Source organism: Schistocerca gregaria, chromosome 2, assembly GCF_023897955.1.
Source record: "Schistocerca gregaria isolate iqSchGreg1 chromosome 2, iqSchGreg1.2, whole genome shotgun sequence".
In the NCBI taxonomy this organism is placed as follows: Eukaryota; Metazoa; Arthropoda; class Insecta; order Orthoptera; family Acrididae; genus Schistocerca; species Schistocerca gregaria.
The window spans coordinates 62744634-62765765 of record NC_064921.1 but is presented as its reverse complement, the minus strand read 5'-3'; the positions used below and the strand labels follow the sequence as shown (position 1 = coordinate 62765765).

General features: G+C 38.5%; 1 protein-coding gene across 1 annotated transcript in view; it reads left to right on the top strand.

Annotated features, from left to right (window-relative positions):
- The first annotated feature begins 5384 nt into the window (after positions 1 to 5384).
- Positions 5385 to 21132, top strand: part of LOC126336326 (angio-associated migratory cell protein) — a 36246-nt gene continuing 20498 nt past the window's right edge. The window contains exons 1-3 of the mRNA XM_049999888.1: positions 5385 to 5770; positions 8550 to 8677; positions 15527 to 15664. Of these exons, the coding sequence (XP_049855845.1) occupies positions 5521 to 5770; positions 8550 to 8677; positions 15527 to 15664 (516 nt within the window). The 5' untranslated portion in view covers positions 5385 to 5520. The remainder of the gene's footprint in view (positions 5771 to 8549; positions 8678 to 15526; positions 15665 to 21132) is intronic.

The window sequence follows — 21132 nt, the reverse complement described above, 5'->3', positions numbered from 1 at the left end:
CAAGTCAGAAACAAAATTCCAGTCATCAGAATGCAAGTATCCATCATTCCCAAGACCCAGAAAAGTGAGGCAAGTTTGCAGCAATGCGAAAGTCGTGTTACCTTCTTTGACTCCAGTTTTGTGGTCCATTACAAGTACACAGCACAAGCTACTAATGTCAATAAGGAGTACAACCAAGATGTTCTGTGTCACCTTTGTGAAGCAATAATATGCAAATGGTCAGACTTGAGGACAGTGGGCAGTTGGCACTTCACCACAGCAACACACCAACTCATCTTTACCAATGAATTCAGAGTTTTTTGGCCAAACACAACACAGCTGTTGTTTGTTTCCCATTAACCAAGGCATAGTGGCTTCTGACTAACCCCTGAACTGAAAAAGACTCTGAAAGGGACCAGATTTCAGAACAGGGAAGACATTATGCAGAATTTGACAGAGCATCTGTAGACCATACAAAAAGAGGCTTTCTAGTGACACTTCCAGAAATGGTAGGAGCGTTCGGAGAGGTGTGTAGACACTGAAGCTGACTAGTGTCAAACAATTGTATCTGAATAAAGATTAATGTTATAAATAAAAGTCAGATGCATTTTGAACAGCAAAATGTATGCTGCAGTTTAATATAAATATTCATCCACACTCCTTTGTCGTTAATGTACTGGTGCTAACAGTTTCAATATATATCTCAGAAAGTGCAAGAGAAAGCAGGAAAGGAATATATTCTGTCACGAGAAACTTGAACAAGGTGTAATTTTCAGTGTGTAATTAAATTTTAGTTTAGTTTTATGGTGCGACTAAAATAACTTTTTGGTGTACGGATTGCAGTGGTGAAAAGTGAAAAGCTATGTTGCCAGAATACAGCCAGCCAAACTTGAGTGTTTTGTCTACAACTATTCAAGAGATGACACAATAGGAATATGATGCTGGAAAAATAACTGATTAGCTAGTAGCTGACCCCTACCAAGTGACTCTTATTTGAGGTATAGCCCAGTTTTCTGTGGCATATTCATGGAGAAAGTTCACAACATAGTTTTAATTTTGTTATGTAAATATCGAATGTAGAAATAAGTCTACAGAACTGAAAAACAATTATATATGGTTTACAGAGGGGGGGCAACTGAATCTGATTACTTAGGCTGTAGATTCTGTATAGTGTATGGTGGAAATGGCCATTCTATTAACAATGGTCTGTTGTAGATAACTGACAGTGTAACATCCTGTATGTTTGGAAGAAGTTGCATGTTGTTCCATTAAGGTGGGTTGTAGAACTTACACAGCAATATAGAATTGTCTCGTTGGCATCACTTTCTTGCAGAATTATGGACCATATTTTGTGGTCACACAGGTTGTGGCTTTTTTTGACTGAACAACTCCTCTGTAGGATGTGATGAGGTTTTCACAATTACAAATTGTGTGGAACTCAGCTTGTTCACGAGATCCAGTTGGTTATAAACAGTGAACCCCAGGGTTCACTGCATTCTACAAAGTTCTCAATACTCTTCCACTCCTTCAGCTAGTAAAATACACAATTAGGGAATGTAACAGGTACACAATTGAACTGGAGCTATCCTAGTACAGAGAACTCAGTATATTGTTTTTAATGAAGAGGTTTTATCAGAAGTTATTGTGCTGTTCAGACACATAACAATAAAATTATTATGAAATGCTTGAGTACATGCAGTAATAGACATTTTTTTTAAATAAAGACTGGCAGATAATATACATACATGAATGTAAACATTCAATAGTTTAAGACTGCAGGCAATCAGTCACAATTGTCAAGTAGCTAGGAGCATCTGTCCAGATAGATTTGAGGTACAACAACTTTATAATTCTAACTATGGGGTAGCAGATTCTGCAATATGATTCATCAGAAGAATCCAAAGCAAATGTAAAAGTCCATTGAAGACCCTTGTTGAACAACCCTCGAAATTACTCATTGATCTGTGTCCCTCATGAAGTTGGCTTAACAGAAAAGATAGAGGAGATTTGAAGAGGAATAGTACAGTTTGTCATAGATTTGTTTTGTCAGCATGAAAGAGTCATGGAAATGTGAACGAATGACAATGTAGCATTTACATGATAAATAGCGACTTCTAAGAGCCTTTCTACAACAATTTCGAGACACTCCTTTCCAGCACAAATCAAGAAATGGTTACTTTCTACAACTTTTAACACGTGTAGCACCATAGAGGCAATATTAGAGAAATTTAGGCTTGTGCAGAAGGGTATTGGCATCTTTCCTTCCATGCAGCATCTTTGGATGAAACAGGAATAAGGCAAAATTAACGTGGTATAATATGTGCCCTCCATTGCACTTAATATGGTGGTGGATTTTGGAGTACACAGATAGATATAGAAATTATTTTGTGTAGAGTAATAATGCATTCCAAAATAGTTCTGGTTGTTCAGAATAAGGCCCCCTTTGAAGTTTTTAGCCGCATGCACGCCCCCCCCCCCCTTCCCCTTTCCTGCTAAACACGTGAGGTTAAAGGAGGAATGTATGCTCTCACCTCCGAGAAACTGTGGGTTATTTTGTAGCATTAATATACGAAGATCATTCAATAATTATAGAGAGAAATTGGTCTCGAGAAAAAGCATTTAATTCTACAAAACAATACTTTTTCTACTTTTCAGCGTAATCCTCTTGAACATTTATGAACTTGTTCCAACAGGCTGCAAGCATTTTTATTCTGGCTGCAAAGAACTCTCTCTTCATGTTCAAGTTTCCAAAAACTTTTTCACGTCCTCATTGTCCTGGAACCTCTTCCCACATAATGCCTGCTTCAGTGCACCAACACAAATGGAAATCATGAGGTGGTAAATCAGGACTGTAAGGGGGATGAGGCAGTACTTCCCAGCCAATTTTGTCGATGGTTTCATGGGTTAGTTGAGCAATATGAGGATGTATGTTGTCTTGCTAGAGAATCACACCTCTCCTCTGAGATCCATGACATCTCTACCTCATGGCTGGCTTCACCTTGTTTAAAGGTAAATCCGAGCAGTAGTGGCTGTTTGAGATAATCACAAAACAATGTACCTTCAGCATCTCAAAACACGGTCACCATGACTCTTCCTGCTGATGCTTGGGTTTTGAATTTTTTCTTGACAGGCGAGTTCGTGTGCTGCCACTTCATGCTTTGTCTATATTCTGGCTCATAATAGTGAACCCAAGTTTCATCACAAGTTAATTTTTTTTTTTAGGAAATGCTCACCTTCTCTTTAATAATATTCCTTTAGCTCTGTTCACACTCTGAACCTTGTTTCCTTGTGTAGCTATGTCAACTCCTTTGGGAACCATCTTGCATATATTTTGTGGTACATCAGTACCAGTACCAGTACTAACATGAACCTTATCAACTATTGTTTCCTCAGTCTCACTGCGGCCGGCACGAATAATGTCATAATTTGACTTTCAAGTGAGGGAGTTGAAACTGCAACTGGTCAGCCAGAACGGTTTACATCAGTTACTGAGTTGCAACCATTTTTGAATTGCTCTATCCACTTGTAAAAATTGGCACAATTCCTAGAACATCCACCAAAATCTTTAGACGTTCTACAGTATATATTCACTGGTTTCTCGCCTTCAGCAAATAAAACATGAATAACAGAAAGTTGTTAAACTAATGTGGACATTTCAAGTGGATTCACCATCTTGAAATGTGTTTTTGAGGTTATAAACAAAATAATGTTGATACATCAGCTGATCCCAGTGATGCCAACTTAAAGCCATACAAGTACCAAACTTGCCCTACTAACATTTTTTTCCCCAGACCAGTTGTCTCTTTAATTATTGAATGACTCTTGTAGTTAACTTATCACTGTGAAAGTGAGAAAGATAGTGGAATAGAAGGTCAGATCAAGAAAGGGTTGGAGACAAGAATAGGTAGTGGCAGTAGTGATTGGAGGGTTGGGGATGGCTGGAGGTTGAGGATGTTTGTTGGTTTAGGCCACAGGAACTTTGGATATGGAGGATGTGCTGGGGGAAAAGATCCCACTGCACAGTTCAGAGCTGGTGGCGCTGGAGTGAAGGATACAAACTGCAAGGTTAGTAAAATAACTGCTGAAGTCGTTAGATTTTTGGCGTGCAACATATTTAAGCAATTATATGGTTGATTTTTTGCTACGCCACTGCTTATGATCAAGTCTAACAGAATAGGAAATGCCTCTGATAGGTTGCAATAGGAAGTGGAAGATGCGTTTTATGGGACAGGTGTTGTATGTGAGTGGTTCACAGGGGGACAGTACCAGTTGAAAACAATGGAACAGTGGTAGACTAGGTATTGTGTATGTTGACCTTTGTCCCAGCATGGGGGAGAAGTGCTCTGATTGTGTTTGAATTGCAGTGTGTGTGAGGAAAGTAAAGAGACTGACAACACTGTGAGCAATATGGCAATGCTTGTTGCTCTACTTGTGTACACTAGTGTGTTCATCCCTTCCAGATGCTCGATCTGAGTTTCTGCTGAGTGCGGCCATCACGTGATTTGTTATGAAAATGAAACAGCGGAATTTAGAGCTACGTGAATATGATCTTCGAAAAGCTGAAACAGGCCAGTGGGGAACATTCCCTATCAAGAGGATAAGTTTTTTGCTGGCACAAATCGTTTTTGGAAGGCTAAAAACATGAGTCATCTCCTTGAATGAAAGAAGCTCGAATGAACAAATCAAAGATCAAAATAATGCTGATTTGCTTTTTTGACACTAGGGGCATCTTGCATATAGCATTTGTTCCTCCATGAGAAAGTATCATCCAGGTGTTTTACAAACATGTCTTTGAAAGGCCTCAGGAAAAGCTGGTGAATAAAATGACACTGGACATTGCAGCCAAGTGGATGCTGCATCATGACAATGACCCTTGTCACATGGCCACTTCTGTCATGGAATTTTTTACCTCAGAAGAGATTCTTGTTGTTCCACAACACCCCTATTCACCTGATCCTTGTGACACTTTTTTCCTTTTCCTGAAACTGAAGATTTTCTGGAAAGCATTTTGTTTTGGGACTCTGTAGATCATTCCAAATAATTGTATAAATGCTTGATGTCTGCTTTCAGACATGTCCGAGAAAACAGACACTGCACAGAATCTGCAGTTGTGATATGTATTGTGTAAACTAAAAGTGGATGGGGGGGGGGGGGGGGGAGAGTCTGCATAAAGTCTCTGTGCAACTGACATCACTAGTACCATTCCTTTCATTTCTCCCCCTCCATCTTCAATTTACATAATAATTCAAAAAAATGTAACTGACAGTCTAATGGCACTACCAGTGGAAGTCTTTCAGCACTGCTGTCAATACTGGGAACAAAACTCCACCAGTGTCGCGCTCACACACACACACACACACACACACACACACACACACACACACACACACACACACACACCCCTCTCTTCTCTATTGTTGATGTTTTTCAACATGTCATATTTATATTCCATAGAGAATTTTCCATGTTTGTAGTACATTTTACTTTCATGTTCATCTTTTTAATCTTTATGATTCCTTACAGAAGTTGGTGGTGGGATAAATGGTATTTCTGGATACTCCTCCAGAATCACCACAAATAATAATGGATGATGATCCAGGTTTCATAGAAGAAGAAAATATTGATGAAGAAATACAGTGGTATGAAGAAGTTTCAGTTGAAGAACTTGATGAAGGCTTGGAGCAGGATGATGATGATGACGACGACGATGATACTGGGCAGGCAGAAGAAGGTGCAGAGGCCATGGTACCAACAAGTGATGATTCAAAACTTGTTTTCACAAACCATATAGGTAAAGATTCTTCATTGCAGTCTCTACCTTACTGCATTGATTAAGTTTATATTGCCCAGTGGGGCTGGAAAGTAGTTGTTTGATGCTATAAAATTTTGCAGTGGGCAGTGTATCTTGAAAATTGATAATTATTTGAGAATTCGTTGTTGATACAATTGCAAACATGGGTTATATTCTCTACATGCAAAATGACATTGATTGGGATCAACCCATTCCAAAATTTTACCTGTGACTCACATTCCAAATGAAGCTGTTTAACCATAGGCTAAATGAAGATGTGTGGATTATCAGTTACAGGATTAGTGTATCAGCAGTTTTTTGTTAGCAGAGTGAAACATATACCTTCATGGAGACTAGATGCTTTGTTGAGTGTTGGAGTTAAAACAATGAGTAATTTAACATTTCATCAAACTTCAGTTCATTTCCATGTAGCTCATCAGCAACTCAAAGAATGTGTTATCATACCTGCCAGCTGGTCTGCAGCCAAGCATATACTTATTTGTGTCACACTGGAAGCAAAACAGGGAATACTTGGAGCTTGTCAAATTTATCATTGGATAATAATGTGTTGCTATTGGATTGTTTGGAGCAGTATACAGTAGTGGAGGAGGAGCAGAGATGCCAATAGTAATTGTCATGTGTACATCTACACAGTAATCACATGCTTAAAAATGAACAATATCCCAAAACAAGTGTTCATATGCATACAATACAATGCTTGAAGCAGTAAACATCAGCAAATTGAGATGCTGTTATACAGGTACACAAGAGTTATGTAACCATTCTTTGACAGTTCTGGACCTCAGCTAAAGCTCTTTTTGGTGGAGGCAAGCATGATAATTTATCCGAGAAGGCAGGTTATGCATTTATTGTCTTTTTTTGGTCACTGTACTCATACTTTTCTGTTTTACATTCATTGCATGTCGTGGTTCTATAGTGACTACAGGAGTGAGGAACAGTTGCTGTTCGTGAGCAGAAAACTCAGATATTAATTTATTCTACATCTAATATCAGATAGTAAAAAGATTCGTGAGATTGCTGTCTCAATTGCAAACAGTAGCCTTGAATGTTGGAACATATACAGATACTGCAAATTTACAAATTTGTCAGTCTTCAGTACAATAAATTTTCAGTAGATCATGAGCCTTAGCCACTATGAAAGTCTGTAAATGTTACTCAACAAGCAAACACGCAAAACGAGCTCAGTGCGTGAATGTTCAAATTTAAGTACTCCTGCAGCTGGAGCTCTAGAGAACAAATACTTGCTTCTCATTGGCTGTGGCATAATCGTTTGTGGCAGAGCCCTCGTGCCATGGTGCTGGATGTAGGAAATGAAATGGCACAAGCTGGCGGTGTGCGTATTTGAAAGTGTGGAACAGATAGCAGCCAATGTCGCACTTTCCAGCTTGAAAGCCTTCTTTTCAACAAGTTCAAGTTCAGGACTAAGCACGTTAATGTGATTACATAGCATGGTTTGCGATCTCCAAGTATGTATAAGGAGTGAAACAAAATTCATGTGTGTAACAGTATGCTGTTTTGATTAAGATATCTCTTTATACTTCACTTGATTTACTGTCCCATTTAAAAGCACGCAATATCAGTAACAATGTACTTGCTGCATCATGTAGTGGTGACCACTCTAAGTGCTACAGTATCACCTCCTCATCCCTATCACCATAGTAATAACAAGGACAGAAATGGTTTGTCTAGAACGAGACTATGAGAGCTCCTCAATAAAACTGACTGTGTTTCTGGCGATGTGGGAAAACAGTGGATTCGTATTTGGGAGGATACACGTTCAAATACTCATCCAGTCATCCAGATTTAGATTTTCTGTGATTTCCCTAAATGATTCCTTTGAAAAGGCGTGAGCCATTTCCCTTCCCGTCTTTTCCAATTGAGCTTGTGGTCCACCTCTAATGACTCCATCATTGAGTGAACATTAAACCTTTATTTTCCTTCCTTGATTTTTGACTAAATGCTACGTTTTGTAGCATCAATAAAGTAGACAGCAACACATTCCACCCCCGTTTTTATATTCTGTGTGGCAAAGACTTATTGTGCATTGCATGAAAACAAGGAGCATATGAAGAAATGAGAATGTCACATCCTGGGCTAGTATAAATAATTATCAGCAATTCAAGAATGGAATCTTTTTAAATAAAATCTTGGCACTGCAGTAGTGAGGTTATGAGAAGCACAAAAATAAAGCCTGGTTGATGTCAGAAGTCAAGAAGCCATGAAGGATAAAAAAACTGCATGCTAAGACTTCCGTCAGAATATACCCAAAGGATCAGAATAGTGTTGTCAGCTCAGAGAAGCAAGTATAACTCAAGAACATAAATTAATGATTCCAAATTAACATTCAAAACAAGCAAATGGTTATGTACTCATGAGTGCTGGAAACATTATTGAAAAAGTTATTTAAAATTCTTTCTTAATATCAATATTAGGAGGGTAAGCCATATAATAGAGAAACTTCTCCAACTGGAATAAAGTAACAGGTTGGTAGGCTAATGGAACAATGTAAAGGGAAGAGTGACTTTTTGGTTGATATGTTTGGGGACACCCTGTGTTTAGCTGTTTTTGCTTCTCACACTCAGAAATCTGTACAGTAGAATTATCTTTAATTTGGCATCAGCTTTACATTTCAAAGTTGACGAATACCCAACATTATGGGTTACAAATAATTTTATTACTGAGTTTGTAATTATTTATCATTCAAGTCTTCTGTTTGGATTGGGCACCTGTTCCTTCCAGTAATATATTTTTCTTTCAGGTTCTGTATTCTGTTGTGACATTGAACCAAAAGAATCCAAGCTCGTGATAACAGGTGGACAAGATGAAAAAGCATATGTGTGGAACACAAGTTCAGGAGAAATTTTGTTTGAATGTACAAATCACAAGGTAAGTTCCACAGTTATCAGTGTATCATTGTAGGCTTTTTTAAATATTCAGCAATATTTAATGTCCATTTTGTGCAACTGGCAACATCCCAAATTTTTACTGTTCCTTTCAGAAATGGGCTTATGTCAGTAAACCCATAACCCTGATTCCAATAAATAATCTATAGTTGGTGTTGTGAGTCTTACTTCAGAGTAATTTGTTGGGGCTAGTGTTGACAAAACTGGTGCATCTCAAAACCTTCTGTATTTAAATAAAATCACTTATAGAAAGGAAGTTTGATATGATTTGAATATTATTTTGGAAGAGAGCATCTGCTTATCAGCTGCTGAAACAGCATTCATATTTAAAGAAGACTAAACAAGAAAACAAATTACTAAAGAAGACCCACAGCTGAATGTGTAGTTTTTCGATCAAACAAGATGGCTCAGTAATGTTGAACTCTCTTTCGGGAGAAGTGGACTTAAAATATTTTTCCAGCCATTCAGATTTTGGTTTCCACAAATTACTATGGTAAATACTGGGGTGGTTCATTTGAAAAGGCATAGGTATTTGTATCCAATTTGAATTTTTGCTCCATCTTCATTAGTGAGACTTTAAACTGCTGCAACTGGTTTCAACGCAGTCCACGGAAGAAATTTGTGGGAGGGAAGGAGAGGGAGAGAGAGAGAGAGAGAGAGAGAGAGAGAGAGAGAGAGAGAGAGAGAGAGAGAGAGAGAATATGAATGTGAGGCACTTGCATGTATTCCATCTAGGGTGCATTTTTCAGATATTTCCACTGACACTTGGTTTGTTTGGGTTTTGGCTCATGTTGCAGACCCGTGAAAGTTTTGCTTACTCTGTGCATGCATGATGCCATTTTACTGCTGCTGAATTTGAACAAGTGAAACAAGAGTCTCTAGTCTGAGTGCTTAATGTATTTTGTGTTACAGAAACAAACTGTGCCTGTGCAGTCAGTCACGAAAAGTATTTTTGTATAAATATTTTTTTAAAAAATGCTTGCTAACAGTGTTTGTTGATATATATACAGTAGATCTCAAACACTTGAATGACCTGTCACAAAATTACACCGAATTGCTTGTCGGCAGGGATTGCGTACTTATTGTTGTGTTTTGTTTTCTTCTTCTTTCTTGTATTAATATTAGTAACTACTTCTTGTCTGTTGGTAGAACACAGCAACTTCTCAAACTAAATGTAATATATAAAGAATTAACAGCAGCCAGTTTTTGTTATAGGCGTTTACTTTTCCGTGATGTCATTTCAAGTTGCCTCAAATCCAGTTTTTACCTGTTTGTCTTTATTTACGTTTCGTGAACATCGTTTCTTTACTAACAGTGTTGCAGAATGTTGCTGTGGAACTTCTTAAGACAGCAATTGTAAAATGTAAGTAAAGAAACAATGTTCATGACACACACACACATATATACACACACACCAAATTAATGATGATGTAAATAAAATAGAAAGAAACTTCCACATGGGAAAAATATATTAAAAACAAAGGTTCCAAGACTTACCAAGCGGGAAAGTGCCGGTAGATAGGCACAATAAATAAAACACACAAACAGAATTTCGGGCTTTCGCAACCGGCGGCTGCTTCGTCAGGGAAGAGGGAAGGAAAAGGAAAGATGAAATGATGTGGGTTTTAAGGGAGAGGGTAAGGAGTCATTCCAGTCCCGGGAGCGGAAAGACTTACCTTAGGGGGAAAAAAGGATAAGTATATATTGAAATATGTCTGCTTGTGTGTGTGTGTGTGTGTGTGTGTGTGTGTGTGTGTGTGTGTGTGTGTGTGTGTGTGCGCGCGCGTGTGCGTGCGCGTGTGCGTGTGCGCGCGAGTATATACCTATCGTTTTTTCTCCCTAAGGTAAGTCTTTCCGCTCCCGGGAATGACTCCTTACCCTCTCCCTTAAAACCCACATCCTTTCATCTTTCCTTTTCCTTCCCTCATTCCTGACGAAGCAGCCGCCGGTTGCGAAAGCCGAAATTCTGTGTGTGTGTGTTTGTGTGTTTTATTTATTGTACCTATCTACCGGCGCTTTCCCGCTTGGTAAGTCTTAGAATCTTTGTTTTTAATATATATACCAAATTATATATATATATATATATATATATATATAAAACAGAAAGAAACTTCCACATGGGAAAAATATATTAAAAATAAAGATTCCAAGACTTACCAAGCGGGAAAGCGCCGGCAGACAGGCACATGAACAAAACACAGTGTTTGTGTGTTTTGTTCATGTGCCTGTCTGCCGGCGCTTTCCCGCTTGGTAAGTCTTGGAATCTTTATTTTTAATATATATATATATATATATATATATATATATATATATATATATATATAAAACAGAAAGAAACTTCCACATGGGAAAAATATATTAAAAACAAAGATTCCAAGACTTACCAAGCGGGAAAGCGCCGGCAGACAGGCACATGAACAAAACACACAAACACACACACAGAATTACGAGCTTTCGCAACTGGCAGTTGCTTCGTCAGGAAAGAGGGAAGGAGAGGGAAAAATGAAAGGATGTGGGTTTTAAGGGAGAGGGTAAGGAGTCATTCCAATCCCGGGAGCGGAAAGACTTCCCTTAGGGGAAAAAAAGGACAGGTGTACACTCGCACACACACACACACACATATCCATCCGCACATGGTGTATGTGCGGATGGATATGTGTGTGTGTGTGTGTGTGTGTGTGTGCGAGTGTACACCTGTCCTTTTTTTCCCCTAAGGGAAGTCTTTCCGCTCCCGGGATTGGAATGACTCCTTACCCTCTCCCTTAAAACCCACATCCTTTCATTTTTCCCTCTCCTTCCCTCTTTCCTGACGAAGCAACTGCCAGTTGCGAAAGCTCGTAATTCTGTGTGTGTGTTTGTGTGTTTTGTTCATGTGCCTGTCTGCCGGCGCTTTCCCGCTTGGTAAGTCTTGGAATCTTTGTTTTTAATATATATATATATATATAAAACCATAACCCAAAGTTTGGTATAGATTTATTGATGACATCTTCATGATCTGGACTCACAGTGAAGAACAACTCCAGAATTTCCTCTCCAACCTCAACTCCTTTGGTTCCATCAGATTCACCTGGTCCTACTCCAAATCCCATGCCACTTTCCTTGACGTTTACCTCCATCTGTCCAATGGCCTGCTTCACGCATCGTCCACATCAAACCCACCAACAAGCAACAGTACCTCCATTATGACAGCTGCCACCCATTCCATATCTAACGGTCCCTTCCCTACAGCCTAGGCCTTCGTGGCAAATGAATCTGCTCCATTCCTGAATCCCTGAACCATTACACCAACAACCTGAAAACAGCTTTCGCATCCCGCATCCTGACCTGGTACAGAAGCAGATAACCAGAGCCACTTCCTCATCCCCTCAAACCCAGATCCTCTCACAGAAGAACCCCAAAAGTGCCCCACTTGTGACAGGATACTTCCCGGGGCTGGATCAGACTCTGAATGTGGCTCTCCAGCAGGGATATGACTTCCTAAAATCCTGCCCCGAAATGAGATCCATCCTTCATGAAATCCTCCCCACTCCACCAAGAGTGTCTTTCCGCCGTCCACCTAACCTTCGTAACCTCTTGGTTCATCCCTATGAAATCCCCAAACCACATTCCCTACCCTCTGGCTCCTACCCTTGTAACCGCCCCCGGTGTAAAACCTGTCCTATGCACCCTCCCACCACCACCTACTCCAGTCCTGTAACCTGGAAGGTGTACACGATCACAGGCAGAGCCACGTGTGAAAGCACCCACCTGATTTACCAACTGACCTGCCTACACTGTGACGCTTTCTATGTGGAAATGACCAGCAACAAACTGTCCATTCGCATGAATGGACACAGGCAGACAGTGTTTGTTGGTAATGAGGATCACCCTGTGGCTAAACATGCCTTGGTGCACGGCCATCACATCTTGGCACAGTGTTACACTGTCTGGGTTATCTGGATACTTCCCACCAACACCAACCTATCCGAACTCCGAAGATTGGAACTTGCCCTTCAATATGTCCTCTCTTCTCATTATCCACCTGGCCTCAATCTCCGCAAATTTCAAGTTGCCACTACTTCTTACCTCACCTGTCATTCAACATCATCTTTGCCACTGCACTTCCACCTAGACTGACATCTCTGCCCAAACTCTTTGCCTTTAAATATGTCTGCTTGTGTCTGTATATGTATGGATGTGTGTGTGTGTGTGTGTGTGTGTGTGTGTGTGTGTGTGTACCTATCCTTTTTTCCCCCTAAGGTAAGTCTTTTTGCTCCTGGGATTGGAATGGCTCCTTACCCTCTCCCTTAAAACCCACATCCTTTCATCTTTCCTTCTCCTTCCCTCTTTCCTGACGAAGCAACCGCCGGTTGCGAAAGCTCGTAAATTTATGTTTGTGTGTTATTTTATTGTGCCTGTCTACCAACGCTTTTCCGCTTGGTAAGTCTTGGAATCTTTGTTTTTAATATATTTTTCCCATGTGGAAGTTACTTTCTATTTTATTTACAATATATATATATATATATATATATATATATATATATATTTTGTACGTATCTCAAGATAGTGTGAACATAAAATGAATGTACTCTCAAAAGTATGTGTTTACAGGAACAGTCTGTTGGCTTGTCGTGTCATGAAATGCATGCCATTATATTGATGCATTGCAAGTCACGGCTCCTATAGTCCTGACTTTAAGCCAGATTTACACTGAGTTAAAAACATGTTTGTTTGCTCCACAACATGTTAGCAACATTGTTCATTGTTTGCATCCCTGTTTACACTATTGACAAATATTTATATGTATGTATTCGCAACATCTGCTACGGGGACTTGGCAGGAAACATTCCACATTGTGTATTTGCAGCAAGAACTGCACTATGACAAGTGAAAAGGAAGAATTAGTGACATACAAGTCTACATTAATCATACTCAATGAAATAAGTAGCAAAGAAAGCAACATACTCATCATTGGCGTACCAAAACGTCTTTTAGAAGATGTGGTGGGAATGACATGCTGTGTAAACTGAAATTGAAAGATGGTTCTGGTTTTTGTAACTTCACTAGGGTGTTGCTGTGAGATTTTGAAATTTTGATGAATGCTATGAGACCAATTGTTCAAAGACAGAGACAAATTTCAGAAAAGCAATTTTTGTGAGGGAAAGGCTTGCTATTACTCTTCATTTTTTGGCAGCAGGAGATTCTTATCAAAGCCTTGCATATTTATTTCATGTTTCAAAGCCAGCCGTATCTCAGATAATAGTTTGTGAAGCTTTGGTTGGAAGGTTTTGTAAGGTAATTCAGTTATGGCACTGAAACACCTATTTGAATATATATTTTTATTTTTTCATACTGAAATTAAATTAGCATTTTCAGTGAAGATAATTTCTTCAGTTACAGCCTCTAAGTCTGTAACACTTCCAATAAAGTGCTCCCCTGCCTACACATTCACTGTTGTCTGCCTGCTCCTAAGCACATTCAATTCAACCATGTATAATGCATCTATCTATCTCCCCCCGCCCCCCCCCCCCCCCCCATCTCCCTCCCCCACCTCCCTTTGGTGGGATGGAAGCTCCGATAATTTCCTGGCAGCTAATTTTCCATCAAATGATGAGTCTTGTTAGCATTGTTAGGAGTATAACATTTCAGTGGACTTTTTCAAGGGACCGTTTCTTCCACTTCGGTTTGAAAACATCATCTGCACTATTATCAGATCTCTTACGCTCTTCAGTTCTATGTTTCTCACATTTGTACTCTGAGATGAGACATTTAATTTTGTTATAAATATCACTGACACTGATGCCAAACATTGTAGCAGTTTTTTTTCTTTTTAATGAGTAATGTTGGATTATAAATATTTTATAATTTTGACTTTTAACATTCCAGAGGCACTCCTCTGCGTGGTAGAGTGAGAAAAGTTCCGAAACTTTGCACCTTGTCCACTCCATTTTGTAACAAAGCAACACAGACAACATGCATGCAAGACTCAAGACAGAATACACACACTAGTGCTGTGTAACAGCATTTAATGTCAGCAGGCCAAGAACAGTGTTCCTTTGATCTGTACTGATACAGCCATAGAACAACAGTTTTGAGTTGCCAACATTGCTAGTTCAGTACTAACCGCAAACAATGTTCCAGAACATGTTTTGAACTCAATGTAAATGGGCCTGTGTGCACTAGAAGTGCTGCTGTTGTGTCACATGACGAGGTGACATGCAAGCTTAAGTAAATGTGTGAATCCTGCCCATGGGTCACCAAAGGTTGCCCATGACTGTTTTAAATTGTCATTTTTCATTATTTTTAAAACTGTTAAATAATTCCTTTATGTAACTTAGAGGCATATAAATTTAAATTAGAAATAAATGTACAGATTAGCTGCTTGTAAGAATGATTGGTTGTAAGTGATACTGCAACCCTGTAACTGGTAGCAAGAATGAAAGATAAATAAAATAAACACGATGTAGCTGTGAACTCCTACTTCCTAAACAAACTCTAACTGAATCATTCATACAATAGGAACTTCTCCCTCTCTTGTAGTAGCTGTATGTACCAGTTTTTCATTTTATATTCAATTTTTCCTGTAATTCATATTAAGGAATTATTTAAAAATTTAAAAAATTATGAAAATATAAAGGTTTAAATCACCACTGTCAGTGGGTCTCAGGAATAATAAAAAATTCAGATTGAATAAGGAGATAAAATCATAGAAGTGTATGATACCAGCAGAACTGTTGTTGAAAATTGTGTACAGTGAAGTGTTATGCCCATACATCCTGAATACATAATCTGGACAAGGAATTGTGTTGTTTCATGTATTCATTTTTTTTTTTCTCTCTCTCTCTCTCCATAGGATTCGGTTTCTTGTGTTGGGTTCAGCCATGATGGAATGTATGCTGCAACTGCTGATATGTCTGGAATTATCCAGGTATGGAAAGTGCCAACCAAAACTCTGGCTTGGAGTTCTGATGACAGTTATGGTGATCTTCAGGTACGTTCATCATATAACTCTTAATTTTTTTTTTGTAAAATGCATAATAGTTACATTTCCATTAATTGTCAACAGCAACCTTATCTGCAATGTGGTGAGCTTTATAAATACTCCTGCAGTCATTATGTTAACATAAACATTAACAATTAATTTACTGTTACTCAGCAGAGTGAACTGTAGAGCCAGGAATAGTGCGCACTGACTTGGTCATGTGACATGGTACAGTTATGCTCCAATTAAAGTAGTGCACATTGCACTGTTGAAGCTGACTGTTGACAAAATTAAATTCATTAGAGATGAGAAGGAGAAAGGTGTGACAGATGGAAAAAGTGACAGAATATGCAAACAGAATGTCAAAACAGGGCAAGTTGATAGTGTGCAAAGTAGGACGGGATAGATTCAATGGTGATATGAGTGGAATTGAAGTATTTGCCCCAAAGAAAAATCAGCAAATTGGCCATAGTATGTACGTCTTGACAATGTGGATAAATCTGTTATTTGCCAACAATTTTTGTGACATTATGACTAATGTTAGGAAATAACAACATTCCTTGAACTATAGTTCGAAGCTAGCAAATAAACACTGACAAAGGGGGCAGGGGGTTTGGGATGGGGATTGGAGAACTGACTGAAAGGTTATCTGGTTTGAAATGTCCTGTATCTTACCCTAAAACCATTCATCCTATTGGGACATTTGTTCGGGAGATGAATTTGACATTGATTGTAGCCTGCAAGAGAGCATGACAGTGTGATGTGTAAGGTTGCAAGCTAGTTTATTGAGGTTTTGAGTTTTATACTATTTCAGTATGAAACTTTTCTTCTCTCTTTGTCTTTATTTTTGCTGTACTTTCACATGTGATGAGAGCTGATAACCACCTTCATTGAATTAGTTACAAAATGATGACAAAGAAAGAAAATACATTTAATTTCATATTAAATATGTGATAGGTACATAACAGTTATTTACTATGCTATGATTTATAGTTTTTAGATCAATACTCATCATAAAACATCAGTCTGCTAATTTGTCCTCACACCATGATCATTGTATGAAGGTCGCCTTGCCACGGCTCCAATAAATTATCAGTTATTATAGGGGAAATTGCATTTGGGTTCTCGTATATTAATTTTGCAACCATATAAATTCAGTTGTTTTCACCCTTATTTTTGATCATTTACACAAGCGCTTTAACACTAACAATTTTTTAAAAAAATTATTATGAGAACTACAGTAACTTTCTATCTGGTGCTATGTGCACTCTACCATCTCACAATTGTGAAAGTGAATGCTTTTGTAATTTATGGTAGGTAAGTGGATAGCAGGTCATTTGACATCATCCAGTTATTGGGGCTGAAGTTCCTGCACAAGGCCCATCAATGTGAATGATTTTACTGTGGCATACATTGCCATTCAGTCCCTTCTTTGACCTCTGCCCCCTCCACCAGCCTCCTCCCCCAACACACTGATCTGCATCGTCCACTTGTGTAAGAAATTGTCCTCTCTATGATATTTATTTGGAAATTGTCTCAGTATATGAATTATCATGTCAAATCAGACAACAATTTCAAAAAAGGCAGACTGCATTAGACTATTACAAAAGTTTTAGTTGTGAGAGTTGAAATGGCCAGTGGTATTGATATCTGTTATTCCGTGAAAACCTGCTGGAAAATTTTATATCATCTGTAGAGTATAGTCAGAACAAAAGTGCAAGTCTTCTTTTATTGCATTGACATACAAATGTGTATTGTGTGGTAGCACTTCATTTACAAGAATACCAGTTTGTACCCTGTTAGTGCCTTACCTCCTTGTTTCCTGAGTGTAAACATGCTAAGAGCATCCAGTATTTGAGAATCAGAGCACTTAGTGACTTGCAACAAACTTTACATGTAATTTCAAACCTTTACAAAACTTTCACTCATAACACCGACAAAAAATGAGAGGAAAGGAGTTTGGCACTTGCTACATTTTTGCTGTTCATCAGGCATGATGTCATGATGTTCAAGTTTATTACTTCTTTGCTACTAACTATATTCACAGCACATTTAGCAGACAGTATCCACGTATGTCACTGAATGTACCAACAAAATTATATATCATTGCACAACATGGAGGAGGAGGAGGACAGAGAAATGAAAGAGGAGCAGATGGACAGGGAGAGGGTGAGGAGGAAATGGACAAAGAGAGGAGGAAGTAGTAGACAAACAGAGAGAGTGGTGGGAGGTGTGGACAGAGATTAGGGAGGGAAGAAAGTGGGCAGAGAGAAGGGGGAGAAGGTGATGGACAGAAAGGGGGTGAGGGGGGGAGGAGGAGATCGACACTAAAATTGAAATAAATACATACCCAATCAGCACCGAGTACTCGGTGAAGAATAGAATAGAATAGGAATGGAGGTAAGTTGCTATGAACAGCATCGTGAACACATTATAGTAGCCAAGAAAGATAGGAAACCAACACTCATGACAGTAGTACAAGTTTATGGGTCTATTAATTCCACAAATGGTGTAAATTTTGAAAGAATATATGATTAGATAAAATATATTATCAGATTTGAGATAGATGAAAATTTAATTGTGATGGGGGACAGGAAATCTATACTGGGAAAAGAAAGAAAGATTGTAGAACAAGGACAGACTGAGGGGTAATGAAAGGGGAAAGTCCCAAGTAGAATTTTGCATGTAGAACAATTTAATTACTGTGAATACTTGTTTAAATGTAATGAAGGAAGGGTGTGTATGTAGAAGTTAAATGGAGACACAGACACTTGATGGTAAGACAGAGGTTTTTGAATCCAGATTTTAAACTGCAAAACATTTTCAGGTTCAGATGTGGACTCTTGACTATAATTTGTTGGCTATGAACTGCAGATTAAAACTGAATCAATTGTGGTAATGTAGGAAATTAAGAAAATGGGATGTGGATGAATTAAAAGACCCAAAATTGTTCCACATTTAAAATACAGCATTAGGCAATTATTGACTGAAACAGGAGAAAGGTACACAGACGGTGATTGTTGGTGTTGAGTCACAAAATAATGAAGGCAGTAGATGGTCAAATACACACAGACAAGTCCCAGTAGAAATCTTTGGATTAAAAATACAGAAAGCAAGAAAAAGGGAATAAAGAGATTCACATGAATTGCAAACTTGCAAGGCAGAAATGGTTAGAAGAGAAACACAAAGAAATTAGCATGAATATGGGAAAGACACCTGCAGTATAAAGGAAAATAAAAAAAATGGAGAAAAGAGAAGCAGCTGTATGAATGTTAAAAGCTCAGATTGCAACGCTGTACAAGGGGAAGAAAAGGCCGAAAGGTAGAAGGAATACGTAGATGGTCTACTTAAGGGTAACAAACTTGACGACATAATTATGCAAAAAGAAGAGGAAGTAAATGAAGATGAGATGGAGATATGATACTTTAAGAAAAAAAATTGACAGGGCTCTGAAAGGCCCAAGTTGAAACATGTGCCCTGCAGTAGATGACATTCCATCAGAATTATTAAAGTCCTTGGCAGAGACAGCCACCACAAAATTATTCCAACTTGTATACAAGATATAAACATATTTTTTCCGTAATATGTCATGATTTATGAAGTGTTGGTTATGGTGGGACCTAATAGCTCAACTTCCATTGCTGCGAGTGAAATGAAACACCAGCTAACTTTATTTTATGATCAGTGTGATTGGTTACCCACATCCAACTCACGAACCATCGCATTCACTCCCCGTCATTCAGCAATTAGCAACACGAGCACATAATAGAAAATTCACAGACACCCTAAGTGAACTTTTACCATAGGGGTGATTGTACAGCTACATCTGCTCTTTGCAAACTGTTTTGAAATTCATGGCAGAAGGTACAACACATTGTACCAGTTATTAGAGTTTCTTCCCATTCTATTCACATAAGGAGTGCAGGAAGAATGATTGTGTGAATGCGTCTGTGCATGCTGTTATTAATCTAATCTTGTCCTCACAATCCATGTGTGAGTGATACTTAGAGGGTTGCTATATATTCCTAGAATCATTACTTAAACAAGGTATATAGGACCCGGGAGATCAAGGAAAAACCTGGGAATTTTTCCATCTAGGAGAAAACAGGGAAAAACCCAGGAATTTTTTAGAATTCTGGGATTTTTGTTAGTTTTCAATTAATTTTTTGTAGTTTTGACTGGTAAGAAACAATACTCTAACAAAGGCTATTACTATACCCCGGTACTGCAGAATAATACTGCAGCAATAAAACATGAATGAGAGTGAAAAAATGAAAATAAAACTCAAGTAGCCAAGGAAATGCGCCATATACAATAAAACACGGTGCTCATACAAGCGTCTGCCAACAGAAAAATGGGTCAAAGGAGTAGGAAGATTATCCAATGGTCCATAACAACAAATTTCCTATGATGAGTGTGACATCTCAACTGTTTACATTAGTTTCATATGAGCAATTGTGAGCAGGCTCATGCGCATGCACAGTTGAGTTGCGCATGTGTAGTACCTGCTTCTGGCTACAGAAGTTCGGCTATTAGCTATATAAGCAGTAGCAGCAAGCAGCCAGCCAGGTGCACACATTGTTCGTATAGGTTAGTCATATGATTTTGAAATGCATCCCTGTTAGTTTATGAACATATTCTTTTATTTCTGAATGAATCGTAGGTTGATTTTTGAATGTGTGCACAGTGTACGTCACTTCTCTGCCAGGGGAATCCCTGTTGCATCTAGAAATAAACTTTCCTACAGATAGAATGGGGTGGGGCTATACGAACTGACTAGGATAAAGCTGAATGGGTAAATACCAATCACTCTTTGTTTATGTAGTTGACTGGGTTTGCAAATGATCAGCATTGTTATAATTACCAGTGAAATCCATAGATTCAGGCTACCAGAGAGGAAATAAAGAACTAACAGGGATAACAGGTAAGAAAGATTACTTATCCTCTCGTTGTATCCAAGAAAATGAAATTTTGACAGAAAATTTTTGGCCAGACCGCTACCCTAGTAAGGGCCAGTTGTACAGTCCCTGGTAGCAGTCACCTGAGTTGTATTCTGTGCGTAGCGTGGAAATCGCGTTGTTCGAACTTATAGTAACGCCTAACTGGAAAATAAACATGGGATAACTAAACCGCTGAGTGTGGCAGGTTTAGTGAAGTTAACTGGAGAATAAGTTTTGGCACTGGTAGGAATAGTTACAGAATTAATGATGACACGATTGTTTGTTAGAATGAGGAAGGAGAAGAAACGGTGACATCAAACAAATTATGGAAGAAAATGACGATTCCGAATTTTTATAAAGATTTCATACTACTACTTTTCAATCTCGTGCTTGAGAAGCTGGAGCATATGAATGAAATGTAGAACTATTTCCGAACCTAAAGCTTTTTGCTTGTGGTAGGCCTAATAGGCATTTGACATTGGTACTTCGTGAATTGTATTCTGTCGTGTTATAAAAATGACTTGTTGTTGTTGTCTT